General features: G+C 44.4%; 3 protein-coding genes and 1 pseudogene across 7 annotated transcripts; all 4 read left to right on the plus strand.

Moving 5' to 3' along the window:
• The first annotated feature begins 2785 nt into the window (after positions 1-2785).
• Positions 2786-5112, plus strand: LOC120661496. The gene is made up of 2 exons (XM_039940379.1): positions 2786-3997; positions 4667-5112. The coding sequence occupies exons 1-2, from the start codon at positions 2824-2826 to the stop codon at positions 4900-4902; spliced, it is 1410 nt and encodes a 469-aa protein (XP_039796313.1). The 5' UTR covers positions 2786-2823; the 3' UTR covers positions 4903-5112.
• A 468-nt stretch (positions 5113-5580) lies between these two features.
• LOC120661498 lies at positions 5581-11462 on the plus strand (annotated as a pseudogene).
• Positions 11463-12339: 877 nt separating this feature from the next.
• On the plus strand, positions 12340-16252 carry LOC120661499 (pentatricopeptide repeat-containing protein At1g05670, mitochondrial-like). Of its 5 annotated transcripts, none has more exons than XM_039940386.1 (3): positions 12340-14855; positions 14955-15036; positions 15487-16252. In XM_039940386.1, the coding sequence occupies exon 1, from the start codon at positions 12447-12449 to the stop codon at positions 14736-14738; it is 2292 nt and encodes a 763-aa protein (XP_039796320.1). In that variant the 5' UTR covers positions 12340-12446; the 3' UTR covers positions 14739-14855; positions 14955-15036; positions 15487-16252. The 5 variants fall into 5 exon arrangements, with proteins under 5 accessions (XP_039796320.1, XP_039796318.1, XP_039796319.1 ...); XM_039940384.1 differs by having other exon boundaries at positions 12366-14855; positions 14939-15036; XM_039940385.1 differs by having other exon boundaries at positions 12366-14855; positions 14939-15036; positions 15490-16076.
• Positions 16253-16396: 144 nt separating this feature from the next.
• On the plus strand, positions 16397-23467 carry LOC120661497 (tRNA wybutosine-synthesizing protein 2/3/4-like). Its single transcript, XM_039940380.1, has 11 exons — positions 16397-16886; positions 17312-17502; positions 18039-18325; positions 18792-19202; positions 19449-20597; positions 20674-20803; positions 21307-21542; positions 21623-21758; positions 21845-21921; positions 22852-22958; positions 23089-23467. Exons 1-11 carry the CDS (start codon positions 16454-16456, stop codon positions 23187-23189), a joined length of 3258 nt encoding a protein of 1085 aa, XP_039796314.1. The 5' UTR covers positions 16397-16453; the 3' UTR covers positions 23190-23467.
• The last annotated feature ends 4206 nt before the right edge of the window (positions 23468-27673 follow it).

Genomic DNA, 27673 nt, shown 5'->3' on the forward strand with positions numbered 1-27673 from the left:
CGGCTGCCCTCCCGTGCGTGTCTGTGAGATGCGGCGATGTGGGCTGGATGGATGGATGCGAGATGCGGCGAGTCGCGGTGGATGGGGCGATGGGGGGATGCGGCGCGCCGCGGCTGCTGCGGGCGCCTCCCTCCTTCCAGCACGCGGGTCAAGGGGGCTCCGCGCCTGGACCGGACCAGACGCCGACGCGCCTCCCTCCTCCAGCACGTGGGGCCAGGTGTTGAGGCGAAGCCGCGGGTAGGTCGAGATGGAAACTAGAAAAGGAAATGTCGCTATCACGCCCTGGTGGAGGGGGGTCGCGCGGTCCCCCAGCGCGCGATAGGTCGCGCGTTAACGCGATCCATTCTTATACTCGGCCACCATATTTGAAACTGAGCACATGGGGGGAGAGAGGAGGGCGAGGGGGTTTCCTTTTGACGGCTTCGAGCATAGGAGACGCAGGTCGGCTCCGGCCGCGTGGCAGCCATGGCCGAGCTTCACGAGCTCGTCGAGCTCAGCTCAGGAGGGGAGGCTGGGATGGGGATGAAGACGTGGGTGGAGCTGCTGGCGGAGAAGCTACCAAGGGGTCTCACCTTCACCGAGCTCGTGAGAGAGGACAGTGCGACGGTCTCCGGTTCTTAGGTAGAGCAGAGCAGGAGTGAGATGAGCTTGCGACCGGTGGTTCAGCTCCCCGTGCACTGGGTGGTGGCGGAGCTCGGCACGGCTTCGCTCCTTTTTATAGGCGAGGCGGACAGCGGCAAGGACGACGGCATGGCAGCTCGGCGTCGTCGTGCACAGCGGCCGCGTTGAAGCGTGCGAGCGTCGAGGCGGCAAAGCCGGCAAGGACGTGGCAGCGGCGTGGGCGAGGTGGGGACGCGGCGATGGGCGGCACGGTATGGTGTTGGCGGCAGTGCGCGGTCCCGTCGTGGGGCCGGCATGTCGCGCATGCGCGAGCGAGAGCGAGCGCGGGTGAGGACGGCAGGTGGGGCCGGGCTGCTGCGAGCGCGGCCGGGGCTCTGGCTTGGCGAGTTGCAGCAGCGCGGAGACAGTTGTAGCTGCCCAACTATGGTGTGCATGCGTGTGCTGCTGGCTTGTGCGTGTGCATGCATGTGTCTCGCTTGTGCGTGTGTGCATGCATGTCTCTTGCTTGTACGTGTGTTTAGACAGAAGAAGGGAGAGCAAGAGGGATTAGAAGAGGTGGAAGACGATTGGTTGCTTGGAAGATTATGAGAGAGAAATAATTGGTAATTAGGAATAGGATGGAGTTTAGATGACTAAGGACTTAGCTCGAGAGATTAGTTTTACAATAGATTTTGAAAATAGTTTTTGAATTCGAGTGATTTTTGAATACCAGAATTTTTGGGTTGTTACAACTGACAAGGACGATTTGCACCCCGACAGTGCAAAGACATAGCGCTAGATATATGTAAACGAGGGCTCCATCTTCGACTATAAAAGGGAAGGCCCCCCACGTAGGAAAGGGTTGGACTCCCACGGGTTCGACACTATAGACCAGCTTGTAAGCTCCCCTCTGAACTTTGAGCACCCGGGCTCGAGAGCAATAGAGCAAGAACACCACCCCCCATACTGGACGTAGGGCATTTCAGGCCCGAACCAGTCTAAATCCTCAAGTAATTGCGTGCTAGACCATATCCGATCAAGCGCACAACAAACAAACAATGGAGTAATTTTGTAGTCGTCCATTTCCCGCAGCGACAGATGGTAACAAAATTTAATTAGTTTGATCTAACATTCGGATTACTAAATGTTTGAGTTTTAGTACGCATAGACGTCTTGCCATTTTTCATTAAGGTAGACACGACACCAGTTTGGTTTCTATTCGCAATCATTACAAAATCGTACCTACAACATAAACATGCCTATTGTGAATTGATTCTATATATGTTAGTAAAAATATATAGCAAGAATATTGTATAATCTTACGCTACTATTTAAATTTTAATGCTTGCAATATCTTAGAATTATGAACATATTGAAATTATAGGGAGAGTAGCTCGAAAAATGCTTGGCAACATGAGTATTGACTCAATCAATGATTTAGATCTTTCTATCCTATAACCCTAATTTTTCCTTCAATACTCATGTTGCTGCCGCTCAATGCAGCTCGCTTCTCATTCACAAATGTCAATCAACGGTTCAAAATTTTCCATCTAATAACTTAATTTTTTCAATAACACTATCATTCCTTATTTGTATCCCTCACGTCTGTTGGGATGTAAATTTGCCAAGCAGTTGAGAGAACGAGGGAGAGAGCACCGAAGGGCGGGAGGTGACAGAATCAAACACATGGTCAAGTATGGAGTGTAAAAAAAGCCTCATACGAGAGAACCCCTCAACTGAGGAGCTTTCGAACCTCTGGCAAATACAAGATTTATATTTAGGCCCTCGGATCCTTATAAGAGGCCCATTTGTTATTTGGGCTGGGCCATTCCTCTAACAGCGCCACCACTTAATGCATCTTTCCTTGCCACTCACTGGCGTAAACCAACGATCCAGATCTCCTGACCTACTAACCCTAATTTTTCTTCAGTACTATTAGTCTTTATAAGTATTCTGCTGCCGCCGCCGCCACTTAATACACACCCTCTTTGTCATTCACCAGCGTCGTCTCAACTCCACCTTCTTCTTTGTCTCCGGCGGTTTAACGCCGCCTCCGACCACCACCGTGATACCTTTATCCTAACATCATTTGATTGACTATCCTACACCTCTATTGATAAATCTCATAGAAGTTTTTGGAAATTTGGAGGAAACCCTAGCCCCATGGATCTGGCGTCGATCTGCTAGTGCAAGGCCATCACTTGCTCAAATCTGCCGGTCGAAATGTCCGAACCCGAGCCGGAGCAGCCCGAGGGCCCCGGGCCCGAGCTCGAGCCCGAGCCCGAGCCCATCCCCCGCTTTCGGCCGTCCTCGTCCTCGGTGCTGGACAGCGACGACCTTCTTCCTGGGGTACTGCGCCGCCTCCCGCCGCGGCCCGCCTCCCTACCCCGCGCCTCCCTCGTCTGCAGGCGATGGCACCACCTCGTCACCTCCAGGAACTTCCTCCGCGAGTTCCGCGAGTTCCACCGCGCGCCGCCGGTCCTCGGCTTATTCCACAACACCTACCTCGGCGCCGCCGACCGCCGCTTCGTCGCCGCCGTCGCCCCGCCTGACCGTATCCCGGGCTCGCTCTTCCGAATTCCGTGCGGCCGGTACCACCGGAGCTGGAGGTTTCTGGACTGCCACCACGGCCGGGCGCTCCTCCTCTGCCCGATGGGGCCCCGCCGCGAGGTCCTCGTGTGGGACCCCATGACCGGCGCGCGCCGCCGCGCGCCCCTGCCCCCGGATGCCGGGGACGTCCGTCACGGGGCGGTGCTCTGCTCCTGTGGCCACGTCCGCGACTGCCGGTCCAGCCAATTCCAGGTAGTCCTGGTGTGGTTTGAGCTGGGGTTGACACATCTCAGGCGGGCTGTCGCTGCCGTCTACTCGTCGGAGTCCGGCGCGTGGAGCCACATCATCGCCGTGCAGGCGCCGTTCGTGTCTACTGCCAGCAACGCGAGCAAGCCCGGCACGCTTGCCGGCAACGCTGTCTACTGGTTGATTCCGGGGAGCCTCGTCCTTGAATTCGACGCGGTGACACGCAATTTAGCCATGATCTCGGTGCCAGCATATACGGCAGGGTCTCTCTACTGGCAATGCCAGCTTGTGCTGACTGACGCGAAGGAGCTTGGGCTCGCCATGGTGACAGAAATCAGCATCAAGCTGTGGAAGAGGGACAGCGGGAACGCCTGTGGATGGTCGATGTACAGCTCCGTTCAACTGGAGGGCTGCCTCCCCCCGAGGAAATGGATGCAGGAACAGCCGTCGTTGCTGGGGTATCATGAGGAAAGCAATGCAATTTTTGTGTGGGTTGAGGCTGGCGTGTTCATGATCCAGCTCGAGTCGATGCAATCAAGGCTGCTGTGCCAAGGTGCCAGTAACTTCGAGATTTATCCCTTTGCGGGTTTCTACAACAGAGGTACTTTCTTGTCTTTGTAGTGCAGAAACAATGTGTTACGCAGTCAAGTTATTCATTGTGATTATTTGTCAAAATGATGTATTCCTTGGGTGTTAAATAACGTATTGTTATGTGTGGCATTATAGTATAGCCAGAGAGCAGTACAAAGCTGCTGTGTGTTTGTCTTCATGATGGTTACAGACTTCTGTTATTGGGTTTTCTGAATGAATCGTATAGATCTAAAGGCATGACTAAATGCTGGCGTGTTTGAGCTGCCTGTTGTTATCCCGTGCCTTTTGGCTAGTGTTGATTAGGCTTTATGTGTAATCTTTTTTTGTTAGATAGGTAGGGAGCCATGAATGGGAACGATGGAACTTCAGCATTTCTCTCTGGTACAGTAGATGTTTGATGTTTCCACCAGTTTCATGGTAACTGTCTCAGTGATATACTGGTGCAAATGATGAACTGTATGCACGAGAATTTAAAAGATTCAGGGCATTATTTATGATTAGCAGAAGCAGACAAATCAATGTTGAAATTCTGTACTAGTTCATATGCTATTACTACTTCGGAGCCTGTAGTAGGCTTGCAGTTCTCCATTTCATATGTCAGCAGTCAGCACTATGCTACAAGTAAAGCATCTTCCTTTCCCCTAACCAGATTGTTTTTTGATGAACTCACTCAACGCAGGTGATGCCATAGCAGGAGCACCAGGAGACGACGACGTAGACGCTCACTGGCCTACGGCCACTGTGAACATGTGGCACTACGAGGACCTTCGGGGGGACTCGCACGGGCCATACTCAATAGTGAGTCTGCAGCGTTGGAGCGGCAATGGTTTCTTCACCGAGGGTTTCAACGTGTGGAGAACCGACGAGACTAAGGAGCAGGCGATCCCGCTGACCGACGCCATGCTGAGCCTGTGACTGACTTGGTAATCCCCGTGTTAGTGTCTGCTGTGCTAGTGTCTGTCTTGAGTTCAGGAGCCTGGATGTGGTGTTTTAAGGTTTCGGTGAGACTCATCTGTTGTTTGGTGCCTGGTACTAGCAAGCATTGCCACCAGGCTATATTTGTATGGTACCTGTTATGTTTCAGAGTTGTTTGTTAATCGACTTTAAGTGGTTGTTGTCATGCTAGTTCTTGTGTGATTTATCTGTGTCGCGCCGCCCACTACTGCCGAGCGGATCTCGTCGGCGACTCACCGCCGATCGAGACAAAGGTGCATCGAGGAAATGTGATCTTCCGGCGAGCTGATCTTGAGCAGTCGAGGTTTTCCTTGGGCCAAGCTTATTCAAGCTGAGCTCTGTCTCTGTTACAGAGTTTACTACAGGTGGGGAGTTAAGTGAAATTGGCGCCAGTTCGAACCTGAAGAAATGTCACTGAGCTTGCACACGATCTGAAGACGACTGCCTGTCTGCCTCCATGCTCAGCTCAGTCACCATCACCATCACATGATGCCAAGCGAGACGCCGGAGCACTGACACGCGCTCACGAAGCGTCGAGAGGCCGCCCGCGAGAACGCCCCGGCGCCTCCCCACTTGTCCTCCCGGCGTACCCCTGCTCGCGGACCTTCTCGCGCGCGGTTGGCGCTTCCCTTTCCCTCCAAATCAGCCTTCCTTTCTGCTGGCAGTGGCAGGCAGCTCCGCCTGGCCCCCCTTATCACTCGCTGATCGCCGCAGCGCAGCGACGATGTACAGAGCGGCCGCCTCGACGCTCCGCCACAGCCTCCGCCGCCTCCCTTCCTCCTCCGCCGCAGCCACCCGCCCGCTCGCTGGGGCCGCCCGCTTCCTCGCCACCTCCTCCGAGCGTCGGCTCCCCGCGCCTACCTCGTCCCGCCTCCTCGGAACGGCGGCTGCGCGCAGGAGCTGCTCAGGCGCTGCGGTCACCGAGCGGCCAGCATCTGCGTGGCGCGGGCTCGCCGCCATGGGTATGCACGTTTCTAGTACGCAGCCCGTGTTTTTTTTTTAATGAAAATACGCAGCCAGTGTTGCTCGAAATTCCTCACGCTGCAGACTGCAGTACCTCTCCCTCTCTCTTGTTAACGGTAAAAGAGGTGCTAGAACTTAACTTTTTCGAATTTAAGAAAGTGCTGTTGATAAGCAGCGTTCTACTAAGTTCTAATCCATGCTTAATAAGGTGACCAATCGAGTAGTTTCAAGCATCCAGTTGACACTGATCATATCACTCTTGATTCCTTGAATAATTTCCAACCAAATCTCAACGGGTTTGAATTCTTAACGGTTGTTGCTTGTGTTCTCATTGCCACTCTTTAATCTTGATCTTTCTATCATTCTATGTGTTCTGACCGCAGCGGATGGTAATAGCCGCTTCGGTCATGTCCTGACAAGCCTCCCGAAGCCTGGTGGCGGAGAGTACGGGAAGTACTACAGTTTGCCAGCACTGAATGATCCAAGGATAGGTAAAGCTCTCCTCAGCCGAGCAATGTTCCAGTGCTTCTATGCGTAATAATATGAAGATCTCCAAGGACATACATCATACCACACCTTACAATTTGTAATTCATTTATGCGTTCCATTTCAGAAAGATTGCCATACTCTATCCGGTATCTGCTTGAGTCAGCTATCCGCAACTGTGATGGTTTCCAGATCACAGAGAAGGATGTTGAGAATATAATCGATTGGGAGAATACTGCTCCCAAGCTAGTGGAAATACCGTTCAAGCCTGCCCGTGTTCTTTTGCAGGTGTGGTAGCGTGCATGGAGCCTTCCTAATTTCATTCTTCACTTCATGCAGCGTAGATTAACTATTGACTTTTCTATCTTGAAAGGATTTTACTGGCGTCCCAGCTATTGTTGACCTTGCAAGCATGCGTGATGCTATGGCCCGACTGGGCGATGATCCTGGCAAGATTGACCCCCTGGTAGGCAGAACTCAATACACTTAAGATATTAGAATCACCATGCAAGAATTGTCACACAACTGATCATCTTCTAATATTTATCAACATTTCATGTTTTTCTTATTCGCTTGCAGATTCCAGTGGACCTAGTAATTGATCATTCGGTACAAGCTGATGTGGTAAGATCAGAGAATGCTCTTCAAGCTAATATGCAGCTTGAATTCGACAGGAACAAGGAGCGCTTTGCCTTCCTTCGGTGGGGCTCTATGGCATTCAATAATATGCTTATTGTTCCACCAGGTTCAGGAATTGTTCACCAGGTATAATTTGGTTTTCTCTAGGCCGGACAGTTTTCACTACCAATTTTTTTTGTGTACCTTAATTGTGTTATGCTTCTTGAGTTTCATTTGATGTTTTTCTCTTTCTATTTTTTCAGGTGAATCTTGAATATCTTGGGCGAGTTGTTTTCAACACCAATGGTATTTTATATCCTGACAGTGTGCTGGGGACGGATTCTCACACGACCATGATTGATGGAATGGGAGTTACCGGCTGGGGTGTTGGGGGGATTGAGGCAGAGGCAACAATGCTTGGTCAGGTAATACACAGAGATATTCATTCTTTGTACACATTAAGATATTCATATTTGCATATCAACCTTTCTTTTGATTTTATCTGATGCAATATTTTCTGAACGAACAGCCAATGAGCATGGTCTTGCCTAGTGTAGTTGGATTTAAACTGTCAGGGAAATTGCGTGATGGTGTTACTGCAACTGACCTAGTGTTGACAGTGACACAAATTCTTAGGAAGCATGGTGTTGTTGGCAAGTTTGTTGAGTTTTATGGTAAAAGTTTATTTGTGCACAATTTTACTCTGTCAATTTTAATAACTATCACTAATGGGTGGGTTTTTGCGTGTAGGTGAGGGGATGAGTGAGCTAGCAGTTGCTAACAGGGCAACAATTGCTAACATGTCACCGGAGTATGGCGCAACAATGGGCTTCTTCCCAGTTGATCATGTGACCCTTGAATATTTGAAGCTGACAGGGAGAAGTGATGAAAAGGTTAGTTCCATTTTTCAACCTAAAGTTGCTTATGTCTTCTCGATAAACATTTAGACGGATCCCATATATTGTGATCTGGACATTCCTTTTTTGGTCCAATAGATTTCTTGCATTCTAATGTCTTTACAAATAGGTTGAGATGGTGGAGGCATATCTTCGAGCTAACAACATGTTTGTTGACTACAACGAGGTTAGAATCATCAAACTATCTCAGATATCAGAAGAAGAATATGTCTAACATCCAACTGCAATTTCAGACTCAAACAGAAAGAGTTTACTCATCTTATCTAGAGTTGGACCTAGCAGATGTTGAACCATGCGTTTCAGGTCCGAAAAGGTAACATTCTATTCTAGATATGCTTGGATCTTATGGTAACACATAGGTTTTTGTTGAATATGATTGTACTTTATCATCTTTATGCACAGACCTCATGACTGTGTTGCTCTGAAAGATATGAAAGCAGATTGGCATGCCTGTCTCAGTAATAAAGTTGGTTTTAAGGTAACAGTAGTAAACTGACTTCACTATTGCCATCATCCATGATAGTCAAATAGCCTATCCTTGCATGGTTTCTGTTGTACCCATCAACAGAACAGTAAACTCACTTAGGGTCTCTACAATTTCTGTTTGGGTTATTGCAGGGCTTTGGTGTACCTAAAGAGCAACATGATAAAGTTGTGAAGTTCTCCTTCCATGGAAAACCTGCTGAGATTAGACATGGTAGTGTTGTGATTGCTGCCATAACAAGTTGCACAAACACCTCGAATCCAAGTGTCATGCTTGGTGCTGGCCTTGTTGCAAAGAAGGCGTGTGAGCTTGGCCTTGAGGTGAGTCTTCATTGCTTTCAAAATTACCTCTTGATGCAGCACGCCTTTTGGTAAGATTGGTCTATTTACAGGTTAATCCATGGATTAAAACTAGTCTTGCTCCAGGATCTGGGGCAGTGACCAAATATCTTCAGAAAAGGTAGTATTTTCCCCCAGCCTGGTAGTTTTAGATGTGAAAGTTTGTTTAGCTTCAAATCAGGAAAAACCTGACTTATGTTGCAAAATCAGTGGCTTGCAAAAGTATTTGGATAATCTGGGTTTCAACTTAATTGGATATGGCTGCACAACATGCATTGGTAACTCTGGGGAGCTTGATGAAGATGTTGCTAAGGCAATTACTGACAACGGTAACTTCATACTTACTAACTAATCACATATGTCTGATTTTTTCATGCTCAATTAGACTTCAGAAAATTAAATCCCATTTTCTTGGCATGCTTTTCAGACATCATTGCTGCTGCAGTACTCTCTGGCAACAGGAACTTCGAAGGACGAATTCATGCATTGGTTCGGGCCAATTATCTTGCCTCCCCTCCTCTGGTTGTGGCCTATGCCCTTGCCGGCACTGTAAGCAGTGATTTACCTGATTGATTCCTTTTTTTCTGGTGCCACCGCCAAAGGATAAGCTCTTGTATTTTGCCCCCCAATATGTATGCATTTGCATCAGGTTGATATTGATTTTGAGAAGGAACCAATTGGGAAAGGAAGAGATGGAAATGATGTGTACTTCAAGGACATATGGCCATCAAACGAAGAAATTGCAGAGGTAAATAAAATTTTTTGCACTCATCTACATTGTCCAGAATGTATTTACCAAATATAGAATGCACCTTCAGTTCAAAAAATATAGAATGCACCTTATCTCATATTATGGTTGGATTATAACACTGACCAGGTTGAGCAATCGAGTGTGTTGCCTGACATGTTTAGGAGCACCTATGAAGCAATCACGCAGGGCAACCCAATGTGGAACCAGTTGTCCGTTCCAAAAGAAAAACGCTTCCCATGGGACCCCAACTCCACCTATATATTCATTATCCTCCATTCTTCAAGGATATAACACCAACTCCACCAGGTCCACGCAGTGTAGAGAATGCCTATTGCCTGCTGAAGTTCGGTGATAGCATCACAACTGACCACATCTCACCAGCTGGGAGCATCCCCAGGGACAGCCCTGCTGGCAAATACCTGCTTGAGCGTGGTGTGCAGCCAAAAGATTTCAATTCTTATGGAAGCCGGCGGGGCAATGACGAAGTGATGGCACGACGAACCTTTGCGAACATCAGGATTGTGAATTGGCTGTTAAATGGTGAAGTCGGACCAAAGACAGTTCACGTTCCTACTGGAGAGAAGCTTTTCGTGTTCGATGCTGCAATGGTTAGTTTTTCTTCGCCAAGAGAATTTTGTTGTCAAGCATATACCATTCGAATTGATTACCAATTAGGATAACCTTTTATTTCATTCTAGACTAGTACAGACTTGTCATCTGAACAAAGAACCTTAGGTAATAGTCAAGGGTGAGTCAAGTATATACTTGCCATTTTCCGTTGTCTATCTGACTATCAAAATGCAGATGATTATGACATCATAATTCCTTTTGCCCATACTGGTTATATTATAAAAAGGAAAAAGGAGTTCAGGGTACATACAAAAAGAAAAGCTAAAGCCAAGGCAAAAGAAAAATTACATCATTCATGTACACCTATCAGTCTTACCACAATTTTCATGTCTTTGACAGAGATATAAAGCTGATGGATATGACACCATAGTGCTGGCTGGAGAGGAATATGGCCGCGGAAGTTCTCGTGACTGGGCTGCCAAGGGACCTATGTTACTGGTATATACACATCATATCACTGCCATATCTTTTCTGGCTACCAGAAATTTGCAACATTTAATTGACAAAACTTATGTCATCAGGGGGTGAAAGCGGTGATCGCCAAGAGTTTCGAGAGGATCCATCGCAGCAACCTAGTGGGAATGGGGGTGATACCCCTGTGCTTCAAGCCTGGTGAGGATGCTGATTCTCTGGGGCTCACAGGTCATGAGCGCTTTACGATAAGGCTCCCTAGCGATGTTAGTGAGATACAACCGGGGCAGGATGTTGAAGTTGTTAATGATACTGGGAAGTCCTTCACCTGCAAGCTCCGTTGATACTCTGGTAAGTTCTCCGGTAACATGGAACTGGTAACTCTAGGAAAACTGCATGTAGGTTGACTGGAATGTTCACAGCATAAACACTACCACATTACATTCCATTATTGCAAGTGCAGCATGTACACCCCCACTTAGATTTTAGTTTTTTCTATGATTCGTAGCAACGAATTTTAAACAAGCTTAACATAATTCAAATTGTATTTATTTTCAATGTAAATGGTAACGGAATAACAAATATGTTGGTTTTGCAGGTGGAGCGGGCTTACTTTGACCATGGCGGAATCCTTCACTATGTGCTAAGGAACTTGGTGAAACAGCAGCAGCAGTAAACCTACAAAATGCACGCAAATTTGTAAATATCCTGTTTGTCTTCAGAAAGGCTATGGTCGGAATAAGAAGAGACTCATCGAGTTTGTGAACATCCGGTTTGTCTTCAGAAAGGTAAGGAACAAGCCACTGTAAACGTTCATGGGCTGTGCTGTTTTGTATAGCTTTTTTTTTAAAAAAAATCATGTACTAATAAAGGCGTCCTTTGTATGTTAAAAAGATAACTATCACCTGAGTTCTCTCTGTGTTCTTCCATGAAGTGCAACCGCTGGTCTGCCAATTCGCCAAAAAAGAGAAATCTCTGTCAGTGAAATGTAACTCGTAATTTGAAACTCCATAGCTCTTTGTTTGGTGGGAAACACCAAGGAAAGTATCAAAGCACTTGGCATAAGAGAAGCTCTTGTATAGTTGATCAAACCAATCTCTGAAACTGAAGATATACGACGACGTAACCTTGGTCCCACTTCAGGTTTTTTATTTTTCTGTTTACATTGAGCAATATTTATTGAAGACATATTTTATGAAACGGAAAAGGGGAAAACTGGCCAAATTTTTATGAAACGAGTTTCTAAAAGAGATGAGACTCGAGAGGTTCGATCTATTTGACGGACTTCCAGGTTCCAGCTCATGCTTTTTTGGCAAGCTTTGATCTGGATGTGACCTTCTCCTCTTGTTTTTCATGTATATTCAATTGTTCATTGTGATAATGCAACAAAATTCATGAAAACTACTTCAGATCGCTGAATTTATATCTACTATTTTTTGGAAAAGAAAAGCAAGACAGTTCTTGTCTGCACAGCTTCAAACTTGGGCAAATCACTGCAACATCACTGAAACACTGGACAGGTAACTATAAACTAAACATCGAATGTTTGGATGCTAATTAGAAGAATTAAATATAAGCTACTTGTAAACTAATTGCGTAAGCCGTGGCTAATTCACGAGATGAATGTATTAAATCTAATTAATTCATCATTAGCATATAATATAGCCAAATTATGGACTATTAGACTTAATGAATTCATCTTGCGAATTAGTCTCCATTTATACAATTTGGTTTTATAATGAGTTGATATTTAATACTGCTAATTTTCCGGGCGAAACAAACGTGGAGCTCTACCGGGGCCACGTGACCTGATCCAACGGCCCAGCAGCGACCTCCGCGGCTCCGGCTTCCACCCGCTCAGGCGAGCGCCCATCTCACGCCGCAGTCAGGGGACCCGGCTGCGCCGGATGCTCCTCCGACGAGCCGCCGCCGCCGCCGCAGCAGCAGCAGCAGCAGTGAAGCGCTCCTCCTCTGTCACCCCTCCCCGAGCCGTCCGGCACGTGGGCGCCGCCGGCCGCAGCCGCGGCCACGCCACCACCTCTACACCCGCCTCCTCCTCGCCCCGACGCCGCCGCCGCCATCGCCGCGCGCCGTCGGCTGACTCCGAGTCCCTCACGGCCACCGCCTCGCCCCGCCCGTTCCCGGACTACCACCCACCCCGCCCCGACTCGCCGGAGGACGACGCCCTCGCGCGCCGCCTCGCCGCCGTGGTGGTCTCGTCGCCTCGTCCCGGCACCCTACCGCCGCTCCCGTTCTTACCCCTCCTCCGCCCGATCCACCTCCTCCTCGCGCTACAGCTCATCGCATCCGACCCGGACCACGGCGGCCTCCTCCTCCCGCTACTCCTCCTCTTCCCATTACGCCGCGACCAGCAACCCCACCCGCACCTCCTCCTTTGCTTGGCCGCCGCCGCCCACCTCGCTGCCGCCCGCGGAGACACGGTCACCGCGCGCGCCATCCTCGTTCGCGCCGTCCGCTTCCCCTCGCCCCATCGGCATTTCGTCGAGCACTTCTTCAGGACCTACAAGGCCTTCTCTTCGGACCCTGCCTCCTTCGACCTCCTCCTCCAGTGCCTCCCCTCCGCGCCCCTACTGCGCCGCCTCCGCCAGTACGGCATTTCCCCGTCGCCGGAGGCCTGCAACGCTGTGCTCTCCCGCCTCCCTCTTGATGAAGCCATCGAGTTGTTTCAAGAACTCCCAGACAAGAACGTTTGCTCCTACAATATACTATACAAGGCACTCTGTGGCGCTGGCCGTGTGGATGATGCACACCAACTGTTTGATAAAATGGCGCTCCTGCCTGATGTTGTCACGTATGGGATTCTTGTCCATGGTTACTGTGCTATTGGTGAGCTGGAGAGCGCGGTGAAACTGTTGGATGAAATGGTAGCAAGAGGGGTGAAGCCAAATGCAACCGTGTATACAAGCGTTGTTGCATTATTGTGCGACAAAGGGCGGGTTTCGGATGCTTTGAGGGTGGTGGAGGATATGGTCCAGCATAAAGTGATATTGGATGAGGCAGTGTATACGACGGTCTTGAGCTGTTTTTGTAGTAAAGGGGATTTGGCAGCTGCAAGAAGGTGGTTCGATAAGATGCAGAAATCAGGTCTGGCAACTGATGGGGTGACATATACCACGCTGATCAATGGCCTTTGCCGGTCTGGTGAACTGAAAGAGGCAGAGAAGGTGCTTCATGAAATGTTGGCCAGGCGGCTGGATGTCGATGAGGTCACATACACAGTGCTTGTTGATGGGTACTGCAAGAGGGGGAATATGGCAGAGGCCTTTCGGGTACATAATACAATGGTGCAGAGAGGAGTGATACCAAATGTGGTGACATACACAGCTTTGTCAGATGGCCTATGCAAGCAAGGGGATGTTCAGGCTGCTAATGAGCTATTGCATGAGATGTGTAACAAGGGGCTTGAGCTAAATGCTTGCACATACAACTCCCTGATCAATGGCCTATGCAAGTCTGGCAATCTGGAGCAGGCCATGAGGACTATGGCAGACATGGATACAGTGGGTCTTAAGCCGGATGTTTACACGTATACAACTCTTATCGATGCACTCTGCAAGTCAGGGGAGCTTGACAGAGCTCACAGCCTCTTGCAGGAGATGTTAGATAAAGGAATTAAGCCTACTATTGTCACTTATAATGTTTTGATGAATGGTTTTTGCATGTCAGGTAGGGTAGAAGGAGGTAAGAAGCTGCTTGAATGGATGTTGGAGAGGAATGTCCACCCCAATGCTGTAACCTACAATTCTCTAATGAAGCAGTACTGCATTGGGAATAACATGAAATCTGCCACTGAAATCTATAAGAGGATGAATTCTCTGAAGGTGGCGCCAAATGAGAACACATACAATATATTGGTCAAGGGGCACTCCAAGGCGAGAAATATGAAAGAGGCAGTACATCTCCGCAATGAAATGATAGAGAAGGGTTTCAGACTTACTGCAACCTCGTACAATTCTCTTATAAGATTGCTGAATAAAAAGAAGAAATTTGTTGAGGCAAGAAAACTATTTGATGAGATGAGGAAGGAGGGTTTGACAGCTGAACCAGATGTATACAATTTTTATATTGATTTTAATTTTAATGAGGATAATCTGGAGTCAACCCTTGCACTTTGTGATGAGCTGGTAGAAGCCAGTATTGTGAAATCAAAAGCTGAAATGGATCAAGATGTTGTGTAGGAACATATACATTAGGCTGGTGATGTAATGCTAGCTTCTTCAGGATTGTGTGCAATGTGAACACAAAATCCAGAGATAGTACTGTCCGTCTTTTCACTGATAAAGCTGACAGTTGAGGTAATGATGATTTGTTCTTAGTATTTTAATTGGTGACACATGATAGTTTTGTGTTTCCAGTATTTTCTGATGGTTGATGACAGTGTCTTTTAACTACAGTAATTACGGAGGTCTTCCAGAAGATGTTCAGAGTGTACATGGAAAAGCACATCCTGGTGTTGGTGCTATTGGCTAGGTGGACGTATGCACTGTGAACTCATTGTTTTTCTTTCCAAGTATTATGTATGGTCCTTGTTCCTGTGTTTTTCTATACCAAAATTAACAATGTATCCATTTGTTAATTTGGTACTTGCAGAAGAAATATTTGTCACCTAGAGCATTGTTAGATGTGCCTATTGATTATTTCAACCATATCCTGCATGGCTGCATCCAACCTCCACTAATGCTTGTTGTGTTGCTAGTGCTACTGGCACCATGTTGAGGGTTTTCCTTCTGCGTTCCTTAGAACCAGTGCTTCTTCGGAGCTGCTCATGTCCTGGTGTTATTTTCTGCAAAAAAAAAAGATCTCTATGCTTGGATTTAGTCTTTTTATTTCTCCAGAATCCAGATTAAGGATTACTAAGATACACTTTTCGCAATATTTATTTGGAGTTGCAATGAACTCACTGACCTTTAATCTGCTGCCTTGCAGGAGAAGGAGGTTATTGCCTTCATAGATTTTTTGGAAACAAAGATGTGGCCAGGCTGCAAACAAGTGAATTAATCATCTTTACAAGGAGTAATCAGGGCATACGCTACTGTGTCTGATGCCGATAAGTACATAACTAGATGTCAGAGGAGCATGGACCAAACCACTGGCAAAATAGGAGAGAACTAAAGAGACAGTGAGGCTGATTTTGAGAAAAAAATATCAGTACGCTCCATTTGCCTACGTCCTTCCTTCCTTAAGGTTACAGGACCCACCTCAGCACTATTGCTCACTGGCTTGGACCTTCATTTGTACTTTGGAGAAATATATCAAATGCGACAGAGAATTCAATAGAAGCATAAAGTGCAGCATCAGATTGGTTTAGCTGTTAAAAATTAGGACAGTTCAATACAAGGCCACGTGTGGGAAATATACGGCTTGGAGTTGGAGCGAACATATTGATATAGGAGACAGGAAGATACAGCTGTAGTGTAAGAATTCTAATGAGAAGCAATGTATGTCCTTTTTTCTGTATCTAGAAAACAAAGGGGGGTTAATAATACAATCTTGAAAGGAATAATTTTGACTACTAATTTCTAGCACAATATATTCTTGGTTCTTAAATAATATTCAGTTATAATACCATGAAAAAGCTCAATTGATCAGTATCCGTCGATACCGAGACGAGTGTGTATGTATGTATGATGTATATGAGGAGGCAGTCTATACTATGATTTTGAAAAAAATACCATGAAATATATTAATACCATTTTCTATGACCTGTCCAAGTTTGATAAAAATTTATTGAATACTACGTATCAAATGGAGAAGAAAAGGAGCGATTCTTGTAGGCTTATTATCGTGGGCCATCCGACCATATGAAGGCCCAATCTCCAAGCCTCTGGATTATCCGCTCATCCAGTCATCCCCTAAACCTCGCAAAAGCCCAACCCAAACCCTAGCACCTCTCATGGATTTCGCTCGCCGGAAGGCGGCCGCGCTGGCCGCGCTCTCATCGCCGGCGCCAGACAAGTCCCCGAAGGGCGGAGTCGACGCTCCCATCGCCCCGCTCCTCGAAGTGCTCAACTCCCACCCGGACCTTTTCACTACCTCCTCCTGCTCCGGCCGCGTCTCCGTCCTAGCGCAGCCGCAGGAGGTCCAAGGCCAGGGCGCCGCCAAGTCGAAGAAGAAGGCGCGGGGCGGCGGGTGGGTGTACGTGTCTCACGATCCCGCTGACCCGGACGCCGTGGTGGAGCAGCTATTCGGCCTTAGCGGCTCGAGAGCGGCGGGGGACGAGCTGGTGTTCAGGTTCGAGCCGATGATCGTGGCGGTGGAGTGCAGGAACGCCGCCGCAGCTGCCGCGCTCGTTGCCGCTGCGATCAGTGCTGGGTTCCGGGAATCAGGTGAGCTGTGTCTGTACTGTATTAGGTGGCTTAGTTAGTTGAGTGGCTTGGTCTAGTTGAGTTTTGTTGAAATGTTGGACAGAGCTGTAATTCTTCGAACAACTTAGCAGTCTAACCTTACAGTCAGTGTTGCTTTGCAGTATTTCAATACATGGATGTGCAGTTATTTCTGAATCCATCTGTGATTGTCACATAGTTCATTGTAGTCAGTTTTGCATATAGCAGTTTTAGAGATATATGAAGTTCTGGGTGGTGCTTAATGCTTTTGTCTGATAATAAAGTAACACAGTGTGAAGTGTGAACCGTGAAGGTTCATCTACCATGTATTACTGAGCTTTTATATGATGTTTTCACTTGTCTTGATGTTGCTTATTATAGGAATATCATGCTAAGTTAATTTAAAAATTGATTAATCTCATTTTCAGGTATCACAAGCTTGCAGAAACGAGCAATGGTGGCAATAAGATGCTCGATTCGTATGGAAGTGCCACTGGGGCAGACTGGTGAACTTGTTGTTTATCCAGAGTATGTCCGTTACCTTGTTAGAATTGCCAACTCTAAAATGAAGGCAAATAAAAAGCGAATGGGTGGATTTCTAGATCTTTTGCAGACTAAGGTACTGAGCTACTTTTTTGTTACATTTGGTTACTAGCAGATATTATTTTCTTATTATATTTCTTGCACTGCTGCTTACTTTCTTGTTAAGAGTATGCATGGCAAACATTTGTTTGGAATGTCTGGAAATTATGAAAGTCTTAAAATGTTTTTGATGAATACTCATTAGGCGAAGAATAAACATGGATAGTGTTTCTTTTGACAGATAATCAGTGGAACTCTTCTGTTACTTAATGAGCTGAGTAAGATTTTTCAAACATGTGGCAAAATTCACTTGTCCTTTATTTGCAAAGTTATTTGTCAACTTATACATTATACATTTCCTCAAAAGTTCTAACTTCAGTCCAATCCCTCTCTTGACACACACACAAAAAAAAAATGGAAGTTTGCGCATGCCCCAAAATTCAAATTTGATCAATCCTGTTACAAGTATATATGTAAATCCTATAACAATTTAGTTGATTTTGTATCATGATGTCCTTGATTGCAGCTTTCACATAATTTTCTTTTAACCTGTTTGTTCCTATCAACTGCCAGGGTTTGTCAGGTTCATCAGCGGGGTCAAACAATTGTAATGGAAGTAACAGTCAGCCTGTTGATCACAGGGCTTCCATGGGCCGTGAAGTTAAGATACCATCGCGTAAAGGTGCCAAGAACATTGATGAATACTTAGTTACAAAAAGGAGAAATGGTGGTAGCAACTGTCATTCTGATGATAGAGGTGATAGTGAAATTGGGAAGGGTTCACTAGAAGCACAGTATTTTGTAAATCAAAACTCTTCATGGAGCAAGGGTGCCGAGCATGGTTTTGGTAATGCTAAACGGCATGTTCTCTTATCTCTTGTTTCTCATCTCGTTCTTACTTTCTGTTTTCCATAGATTGACATTTAAATTTATTGGTGTATTATTGGGCCCTGAAATGGATGTTTGAGTTTGACAACACTTATTTCCTTCAAAAAGGTGTATTACAGATTTACAGTACTTGCTACGGTTCTATGCTGGATCCACTGACTTGGTTTCCATGTATTTATATGTTGATGCTTTAAATTGTATTTTGTTTAAAATTAGCTGAGCTAATAGAGAAACCATTTTCCATCTTTCTTTAATGAACAAATAATTTTTTTTCCTTATAGCTGATTAGGTAATGACATTGTTTTATTGAACCATGATGTTCCTGCACTATTTAATGAATTGTGGGTCCTGCACCTACTTAGGGTACCAAAATCTACATCTACTAGCTCTGAGCCTTTGATTGAACCTTGTTTGTGTCTCCTGTTTTATTCTATATAGATTTACACTGGAGAAGTTGCCAGAAAACAAAAATTATCTATCTACTGCTGCATTGAAGATTAGTGGTGAGCCAATTGAGAAGCTCTTCTTATGGGGCCAATCATCGTGTGTGTTTACTGTTGGAGGAGAGCAACGGGTCCTAACTTTCGGCGGATTTGGAGGGCCAGGAAGGCATTCAAGGAGAAATTGTTCCCTTCTGCTTGATCACAAATCTGGTTTGTTGACAGAAATGATCTGTAAAGAGTCTCCTTCACCACGGATGGGCCATACAGTTACTTCTGTTGGTAATAGCACTTATGTCATTGGAGGTAGGGGTGGCCCTTCAGAAATTCTTGATGATGTCTGGGTTTTACAAAGCACTGAGAATACCTGGTTAAGACTGGAGTGCATTGGAAATAACTTCCGTCCAAGGTACAGTTTGGATAAAATGCTTGACCCCCATCCTCCCTTTTTCTTACATTATGTGTGCTTGCAAAATAGAGACTCAAGACATCGGTGGTAGATATGAAATAGCTACAATGTTCAAAATATATTTTTCTCAATTCTTTTCATTTTTTTAATGCAACCTCTCAAATGGCAGGAAGTTCCTGCAGTTCACCATAGGTAGAAAAGAGTTGGCCCAATTCTTTCATTGAAGTTCTCTGTCTCCTGATGCAGGCACCGGCATGCTGCAGCTGCAGCAGCTTCAAAAATATATGTCTTTGGCGGACTTAGTAATGAAGGCATATATTCTTGCATGAATGTATTTGACACGAAAAGTAAGCAATGGAGCATGCTTGCTGCTGCTGGCGAATGGCCATGTGCTCGGCATTCACATTCTCTGGTGTCTTATGGTTCAAAGCTTTTTATGTTTGGAGGTCATGATGGTCAACAGGCATTGAATGACTTCTACAGTTTTGATACAACTACACTCAGGTGGAACAAGGAAAGCACAAATGGGGGAACTCCGTCACCTAGGTTTTCACATTGCATGTTCATATATAAAAATTATCTTGGGGTACTTGGTGGTTGCCCTATTACTGGAAACAATCAAGAAGTCACATTGCTGAACTTAAAGCATGGAGTCTGGTTTTCTGTTTCCATTCCCATGTTGAGCCAGTGCCTCTGTGTCCGTAGCTCCTCAGTTCTCATTGAAGATGATCTTGTTATTGTAGGTGGTGGTGCATCTTGCTATGCATTTGGGACCAGATTTAATGAACCAATAATAGTTGATCTGCATTCAGTGGAGACTATGTTTAAACTTGACAAGAAGGATGTCACGCTTATACAAAGCTGCGATGCATCATCTACTGTTGACTTTTCAAGAGATGAACAAAGTGGCATCATTGGTCATGCTATGAAATCACAAAATGATGCTCGTTCTGGTGGTTTTACCGATTCAGGCCCTCTTATTCTTCAGCTGGAAAAGAAGTACGCCAAATTAGCAAAGGACATTCTGAAAAAGTTTGGATGGTTGGATCTTGCTAGAAAAGTTCGAGTGAGCCATGATAAGAACCATGTTCTCTTTCCTGTTAATGAAGCCTTCAATGTCCTAAACACTGATAAGCATATCAAGATGGAACATGGTGATTTGTGTACCCTTGGAGAACCATTGGCATTTAGTGAAAATAAGCTTGCAGGAGACAACCTATCTCTTGAAAACGCATTAAAAATTCTGTCATCTTGCAATGGTTCCTTTTTGAAAGATGAACTAGCAATCAGCCGAAAGCCTTCCAAGTCTCCTCAAACCATCATGAAAGAACTTGTATCTTTTCTACTGGAAAGTAAAGGAATGTCCTCTCAGTTGTTGGAGCAGCTCCCAGCAAGGTTTGTTTTCTCTGATCATAATATCTATTGCCTTGACGATTATGGCTGCTTGCTTAAGTTTCATTCTGATGTGTAGGTGGGAGACACTTGGTGATATCATCATACTCCCGAAGACATGTTTTAAGGATCCATTGTGGGAATCAGTTAGCGAGGAACTTTGGCCACTAATTGCCAAGTCGCTCGGTACACAACGTCTTGCACGTCAAGTAAGTGCTAGCTGAATTCTTAGTTTCTGTTTTCTATGTTGTTGGAAATGGGAATAATTACCATACCATTTGTGAAGCTGAAACACCTATTTGTGTAGCTAAATAATAAAATAATAATTTTAGTTGTCCTGATGTTCATCTTAATGTCAATATCTTTTTTGGTGTCTCATCACTGTTTTCAGATCGAAAGTCGAGTCTAGTCGCCTCAGCACTTACTAGGCAGACTAATCAAGATTAATCACAACTAATGAGGTGACTTTCCGACTAATCACGGTTAAAATTAAGTTGCTTCAGTACCGACTAGTAAGACTATTCGCGACTAGTGGATGACTTGAAAACATTGTCTCATGCTTAATTGCATCTCAATGTTAGGTAGTGCTTTTCTAATTGTTTGTGACTTGTGACATGCATGCGGTTATGTTACCAAGCATTTTTTTTCTCTAATTCTCTTGGGGATTCTCTTCTGTTAAGATAATTTACTCAGTCTTTCCCTTTTTGAGCAGGGTAAAATCATGCCAAATGGTACTAGAGATAGTACACTGGAACTTCTTCTGGGCGATAATGGATGGGTTACCCATCATGAAAATGGCATCCGCTATTCGCTTGATGCAACAAAATGTATGTTTTCTTCTGGCAATCGTTCAGAGAAGCTTCGCATGGGACAGCTAAGCTGTAGAGATGAGGTGGTTGTGGATTTGTTTGCCGGAATCGGATACTTTGTTCTTCCGTTTCTTGTGAAGTATGTTCTCCAGGATAACCCTCCATCTTATGCTTTTTGATTGTACAAAAAGTGCTATTCTAAATCTCTTATTCCTGCAGGGCTAATGCTAAGTTCGTTTATGCATGTGAATGGAATCCACATGCTCTAGAGGCTCTTCGACGCAATGTTCGTGACAACCATGTAGAAGACCGATGTATTATACTTGAAGGAGATAACCGTGTTACTGCACCCAAAGTACGTACTGGACACATTTCATCTTGTGGGCTAATACATGAATTAGGATGGCTCCTGATCTTTGTTTCTTACTGGACTTGAATTAGGGTGTTGCTGATCGAGTTTGTCTCGGATTGTTACCCTCAAGTGAATGCAGCTGGGCCACTGCTGTTAGAGCTTTAAGGTGATTCCTCCATATCAGCAACTGATTGTTTCAATCATGCTTATGCTCTTGTGGGACCGAGTTTATTGTTTCTTTTGCTGTTCCACTAATAGCAGCAGCCTTCAGCAGTAAAGGAGATTTATTATTGTTTGAGTTGGTTTTGTTGAAGAGTCTATTTGTGTTTCAGAGTCAGTTAGGAAATTGAATGTACCTTACCTTTTGGAAAGTTGTAATGTATTTTAATATTGGTTAGTTCATCATACTGAGCTAGGATATTGAGTCATCTAATTTCTATTTTCTAACCCTGTTGCCCTTTTTTGAAGGGCGGGCCTGGTGCAGCGGTAGAGCCTACCGTCTGTAACCGGAAGGTCCTGGGTTCGAGCCCCAGCCTCTACACATTTGTGTGGGTAAGGCTTGAGGCTTAAAGACAACCCTTCCCCAGACCCCGCACAGTGCGGGAAGCCTACGGCACTGGGTACGCCCTTTGTTGCCCTTTTTTAATCACCAATCGTACCCACCAGTTTATAAGTGTCCACAACAATTTCCCAGTAAAATATTATTTCAGACGATTCTAAATGTTCTTTAAATTCTGCTTGTCAGCAAACCTAGCTTAGAGGTGCTAGTCTGACATATTATACAGGCCAAGTTTCGCATGTTACCCAGAATAATCGGTTGCATCACTGTTTAGGTTGTCTGCACACTGTTAATGCCTGCATGGTGGTGCTTTCAGTGTGCCAGGCATTGAACAAGCTGAACTGAGTGTCTTGACTCTTGTAGTCTTCTTGTGTTCAAATATTGGAATATGTGGCATCACATGGAAATAAGTTGTCTGTTTTCTTGCGTGTAATATTAAATTGTGGGATAAAGGAAAAAATATGGCAATTCGCTAGGCTGCTATGAGATGCACAACGAACATCTCATGTTCAGATTCTACTCTGTTGCTATGTGTAGGGTTGAAGGAGGCATATTGCATATACACGGGAATGTCAATGACTCAGATGAGACACGGTGGCTGGACAGTGTTGTTGAATCCATCAGTAATATTGCTAAAGCTCATGGTAAAAATGGTGACATGATGTTTTGATCTGTTCCCAACCATGTCTTATTGTTGTTCTCCAAGAGTACTGCATGTGTTAAGTCTCTTTTCTAATATGCCATCCCCTGGCCTGGCCTTTGTATTGCTTGCAGGACTACCTTGGAATATCTCTTTGGACCATGTCGAACGTGTGAAATGGTATGGGCCGCATATTCGACACCTTGTGGTTGATGTTAGATGCCGGCCAATCTAACAAAGCGAACGCCTTGAGAAATCTGTTGTGTACTACTGGGGCCTTGTGATGCTTAGGCACATTGTTGCAGATTGTATGGTACTCCTACAACAGTTTTGTTCATTTACTCTCTTAGTAGCCATCAGGGAGTGTCTGTTGTAACCTTAAAGGCATGCTCATGTTCTTAACGACAATTTGCAACTGCATAGCTACAGCAAAGTTGTGTTCATTTATGGAATGTTTTATGCATCCTTTTGTTTAAAGATAATAATCTATGCTACATCTGGTCATTTTGAAGATAATCTATGTTTTAATGACATATGGAATGTTTTTGCGGTTGTTGATGGCACAACACCGCTGGGTATTCCATTGATTCCGGTAAGAGTCATGGGGCTTTAGTAAAAAAAAAATACAAGCCTATTTTATTTTGTTTTGAAGAGGAAAAATATGCATTCACTATATTCTGACCAAGATTTTGTTAGTTGCAGCATTAATGCAGAGTTTTATGTAAGTAGACTAACCAATACATGATGCACGAGATGCAAAGTCTTGCGTATCATACTGCACAGTTACGTACAACTTAATTTTTTTAAGCTTGATTACGAGTGTCTGTCTTGTTGGTTCCATCACGGGCACGGCTTCAATGTTAACATCAAGGACAATAAGACATTGTAGGTCAAACACGAGCGTGCTTTCTATAAAAAGAGAGAAAAAACGAGCTTGCTACACGGGAGTATAGTGTTGTGAAACGGTGCCTGTTGGCGTACATGCACCCATTCACTATCGATCTCATCAAAGGCTTAGCAGTTAGTTTTGTATTAGCAGTTAGGCTTGTCACCAAAGGGACATGTCCTTTGGCGTTTCTTCCGAACAGTCGCGTCCGTACGACGTCCGTACGACGCAACCGTTCACTTGTATATATTCCAAAGAGATCAATGAAAACATCGGTTGTTCCCAAATCTTGTTCATTTACCTACACGCTTTAACACGTTATCAGCACCGCTCTACGAGAACATGTAGAGGAGAACGCACTACTCTTAGTTCTGCGCTCTCGAGAGGGAATCCAGAAGGGGATCGAAGTCGCACTGTCGCCGGAACTCGTCGCCCCGCCTCCTCTGCCTCGTTCATGACGATGGCGAGGCTGACAACCGCTGCTCTGCTACGATGGCTGGGCGGCCAGCGGCTACGCCCGCTCCCGGGACCCAAGCCCATGGCCGGTCGGAGACAGCCCCGGCGGCCTCGCTCTCCTAGCGGCGGGTGGCCGGCTGGCACGCGCATGTTGCCGGAGGCAGCCTCGGCGGCCTCGCGCCCTCAGAGGCTGGCTGCCGGCTGGCTCGCGCCCGCGCCTTGAGCCCGGAGGCAGCCCGCCTGCGGCAGCGATGGCGCTCACGGTCGAAAGACCGAGCGTCGTTTTTCTTTCCCGTGAACTACGTCCGTGGGGGAACGGGAACCAGGGAAGGATAAGATTGTACAGATTTGCATTAAGACCCTTATGTTTTCTGCGAATCATGTAACAATATATACACAAATTAATTATGCATTCTGTTTTATGGTTTAGCCTTGGATTTCTTTTCCCCCGTAAACCATATTACAGACGCTGGAAAGCAAATAACTTTTGCACTGTTATTTCATCCAGTTCTTTGCATAAAATACCATGATGCGTATTATTTACCTTAGTAAATAATATTTTTGAGACCATGCATCATCAAAAAATTACATCATAATATGTATTTCTATATATGAATTTACCATAGTAAACTCATACATTCCAGATCCTATTTTTCTGGATTTCTTTTTAGTATCGTTCAAAGTGTTTGTCCAAATTGGCAAACCCAACAAAATGATACTATTAGCATTACATGTTCAAAGTGTTTGTTCAAATTAACAAATCCAATAAACATGTGTTCTATTATATGTTCAAAGAGTTTGTTCAAATTAGCAAACCCAATAAACATATAATATTTTTATTATGGTATTGTTCAAAGTATTTGTCTCAATATATGGCAAATCCAATAAATAAATATCATCACAAATAACGACCGCTTCTAACGACCATGATTTTGCAATCTATTTATTATTTTGCAATCACTCTTTATTTTAAGCCCAATTATGCTTTAATTAAAACCTCTAGGCACTTAAATAATGAATGCAACATTTTATGTGTATCTTCACAAAAATAATTGTATAACACGCATGTTCTAAAATCATTTTGTTGGCCACTCCACAAGGTAGCACCATAGTTGCTACTGCAGGATCTACACTAAACAATATTTAGTGACTATCCTCAACGTGCGTACCCAACATCACCACTTAGAACATTTGGTCTACATCTTTTTATAAAAGATGACTACCATTAATTCTGCATCCGTATTGGCCACTCTAGCACCATAGTTGCTACTGCAGGATCTACACTAAGCAATACTTAGTGACTATCCTTAACGTGCGTACCCAATACGTTTGCGAATTAAACAAGGTCTACATCATTAATTGATGACTACCTTTAGACGTGTTCATACAATTTACATTAACAATTTGGCATCTACTGTTAACACAGATTATGCCCAATTCGAGGTCTACACCTTCATGGTGACTACCTCCATTATATTGTTATGTAAATAAGATACACCATCATTAATACAAGATTTATCTTGTCTTTATTTTGCATCTCATTACAACACACCTCAACATTTTAAGTTTTACTTAAAAATGTTCGATGGTTTGCCTCGTGTTGGATAAATGACCGTCAAAGAAGTTTAATCGCTCTTGATGGTTTCCATTATCCAACATGGTCAATGGACGTAAGGTTAAACTTAATGCTCTATGGATTGATACCAATATTTGATGCTCCTCATAAGAGAGCATCACTTGCTCATGATCAATTTAAATATGGAGTTTTATTTAAATAAAGCACCATACACATCCAGATCACACATATGTGTATCTCAAAGGATGCAAATCAATGCACTGGCTAGCTCTCAATAAGTGATATGAACAACACAAGGCAATAATTTTGCCCAAATGCCAACTATGTTTGGCCATAATTTTATCTCTAGGACTTCATGTCCACTTGAGAATAAAAGTTATGTTGTTCCAAATATCCTCATTATTGCGTTTTTGCGATTAACCGCAACTTACCATATGAATTCTAGAAAATTCCTACAATACTTCAGGTCAAAATGTATGATAAACTCTAATGAGTAATCATCATTGGCATCATAGTGATGCTCCATTAGCACCTAAAGTACAGTTGAATTTTTAGGATCATGAAAAGCTTTGGTCGTGCTACTATCATACTCCCTATTGGTACTCAATTAGTAATCACGAATCCAATATTACATTCTGATTCCATAATGTACCCAATTCGATTATAGAGATATCCATCAACATGGTTTCCATATTGAAACCCCAAGATGACAACCAACGGAATATTTTCTCTTAAAAATGGATATGGCAAATCAGGTGCTCATACAAGGTGCCCTCTATTTGATTGGACTACACATACATAGTATACATATTCTATATGAGTGCAAATTCAAATTCGAATATTGCCTCACTCTATATAGAATTGTTTGGGATTCAACTAGATGGAAAGGAATCTTGATTACTGGACCATTGTCTTGCTAACACAACTATGAGAGATTATGCTCTTTCTATGGGTATTCAAGTAATCATGGATGCATCAATGTATCCCGATTCTATAAATACCATATGTTGTTTTCATATTATCTAGTTACATGGTTTCCACTGAAACCCAATACTAAGGAGCGATGATGAAAATCTTCACTCTATTTAGTGCAACATATATGAAAGCTAATTAAATTCTGCAGATTCTTTCCATATCATCTAGGGTGTATTATACATACATCAATCCCATATTACATGTTGCGTACACAATAATTCTCTTTTGATGCCAACAAGACTTGGCATATTTTCCTAGGTTTTTCAATCATAGGAATAACATGAGAATTATTATCAATTCTATTTGTCATAGCATCAATATGAGCCACTAAATTTCTTGAAGAAATTCAAGTACATACTAGTGCTTCACTTAACCATTTATTGTGGACCATATGTACTCACTTTTGATGCATCTATAATATAGTCCCACATGTGTGTATTATCTTAGTCATAAGAACCACTGATATACCAAACTTATTTCTCTAAATCTTCAATTTAGAGCAAATTATCCTGGACGCGGGATAAATCCATTTTACATGGAATTGTTTGTATTTTGGGAACTATATATTTTGAGTACCTTATGTCCATACCAATAATGGTTTGTTTGAATCTCTTATTGAAAATCAACTTAATTGCATGACCCATTAAAATAGAATTGTAATTTCCAACACTAAGTTGTTTTCATGTGGCCTTACACACCACATCCATAATTCAAATTCATCAAACTGCACTTATACAACTCCCTCCGTTGCAGTATGTACGTGGAGCTTTGGCCACAGCCAAACATTCCCTATCTGCGCATCGAGTATGTTTGCACATACCAATAT

This window comes from Panicum virgatum, chromosome 2N (genome assembly GCF_016808335.1).
Source record: "Panicum virgatum strain AP13 chromosome 2N, P.virgatum_v5, whole genome shotgun sequence".
Taxonomy (NCBI): domain Eukaryota; kingdom Viridiplantae; phylum Streptophyta; class Magnoliopsida; order Poales; family Poaceae; genus Panicum; species Panicum virgatum.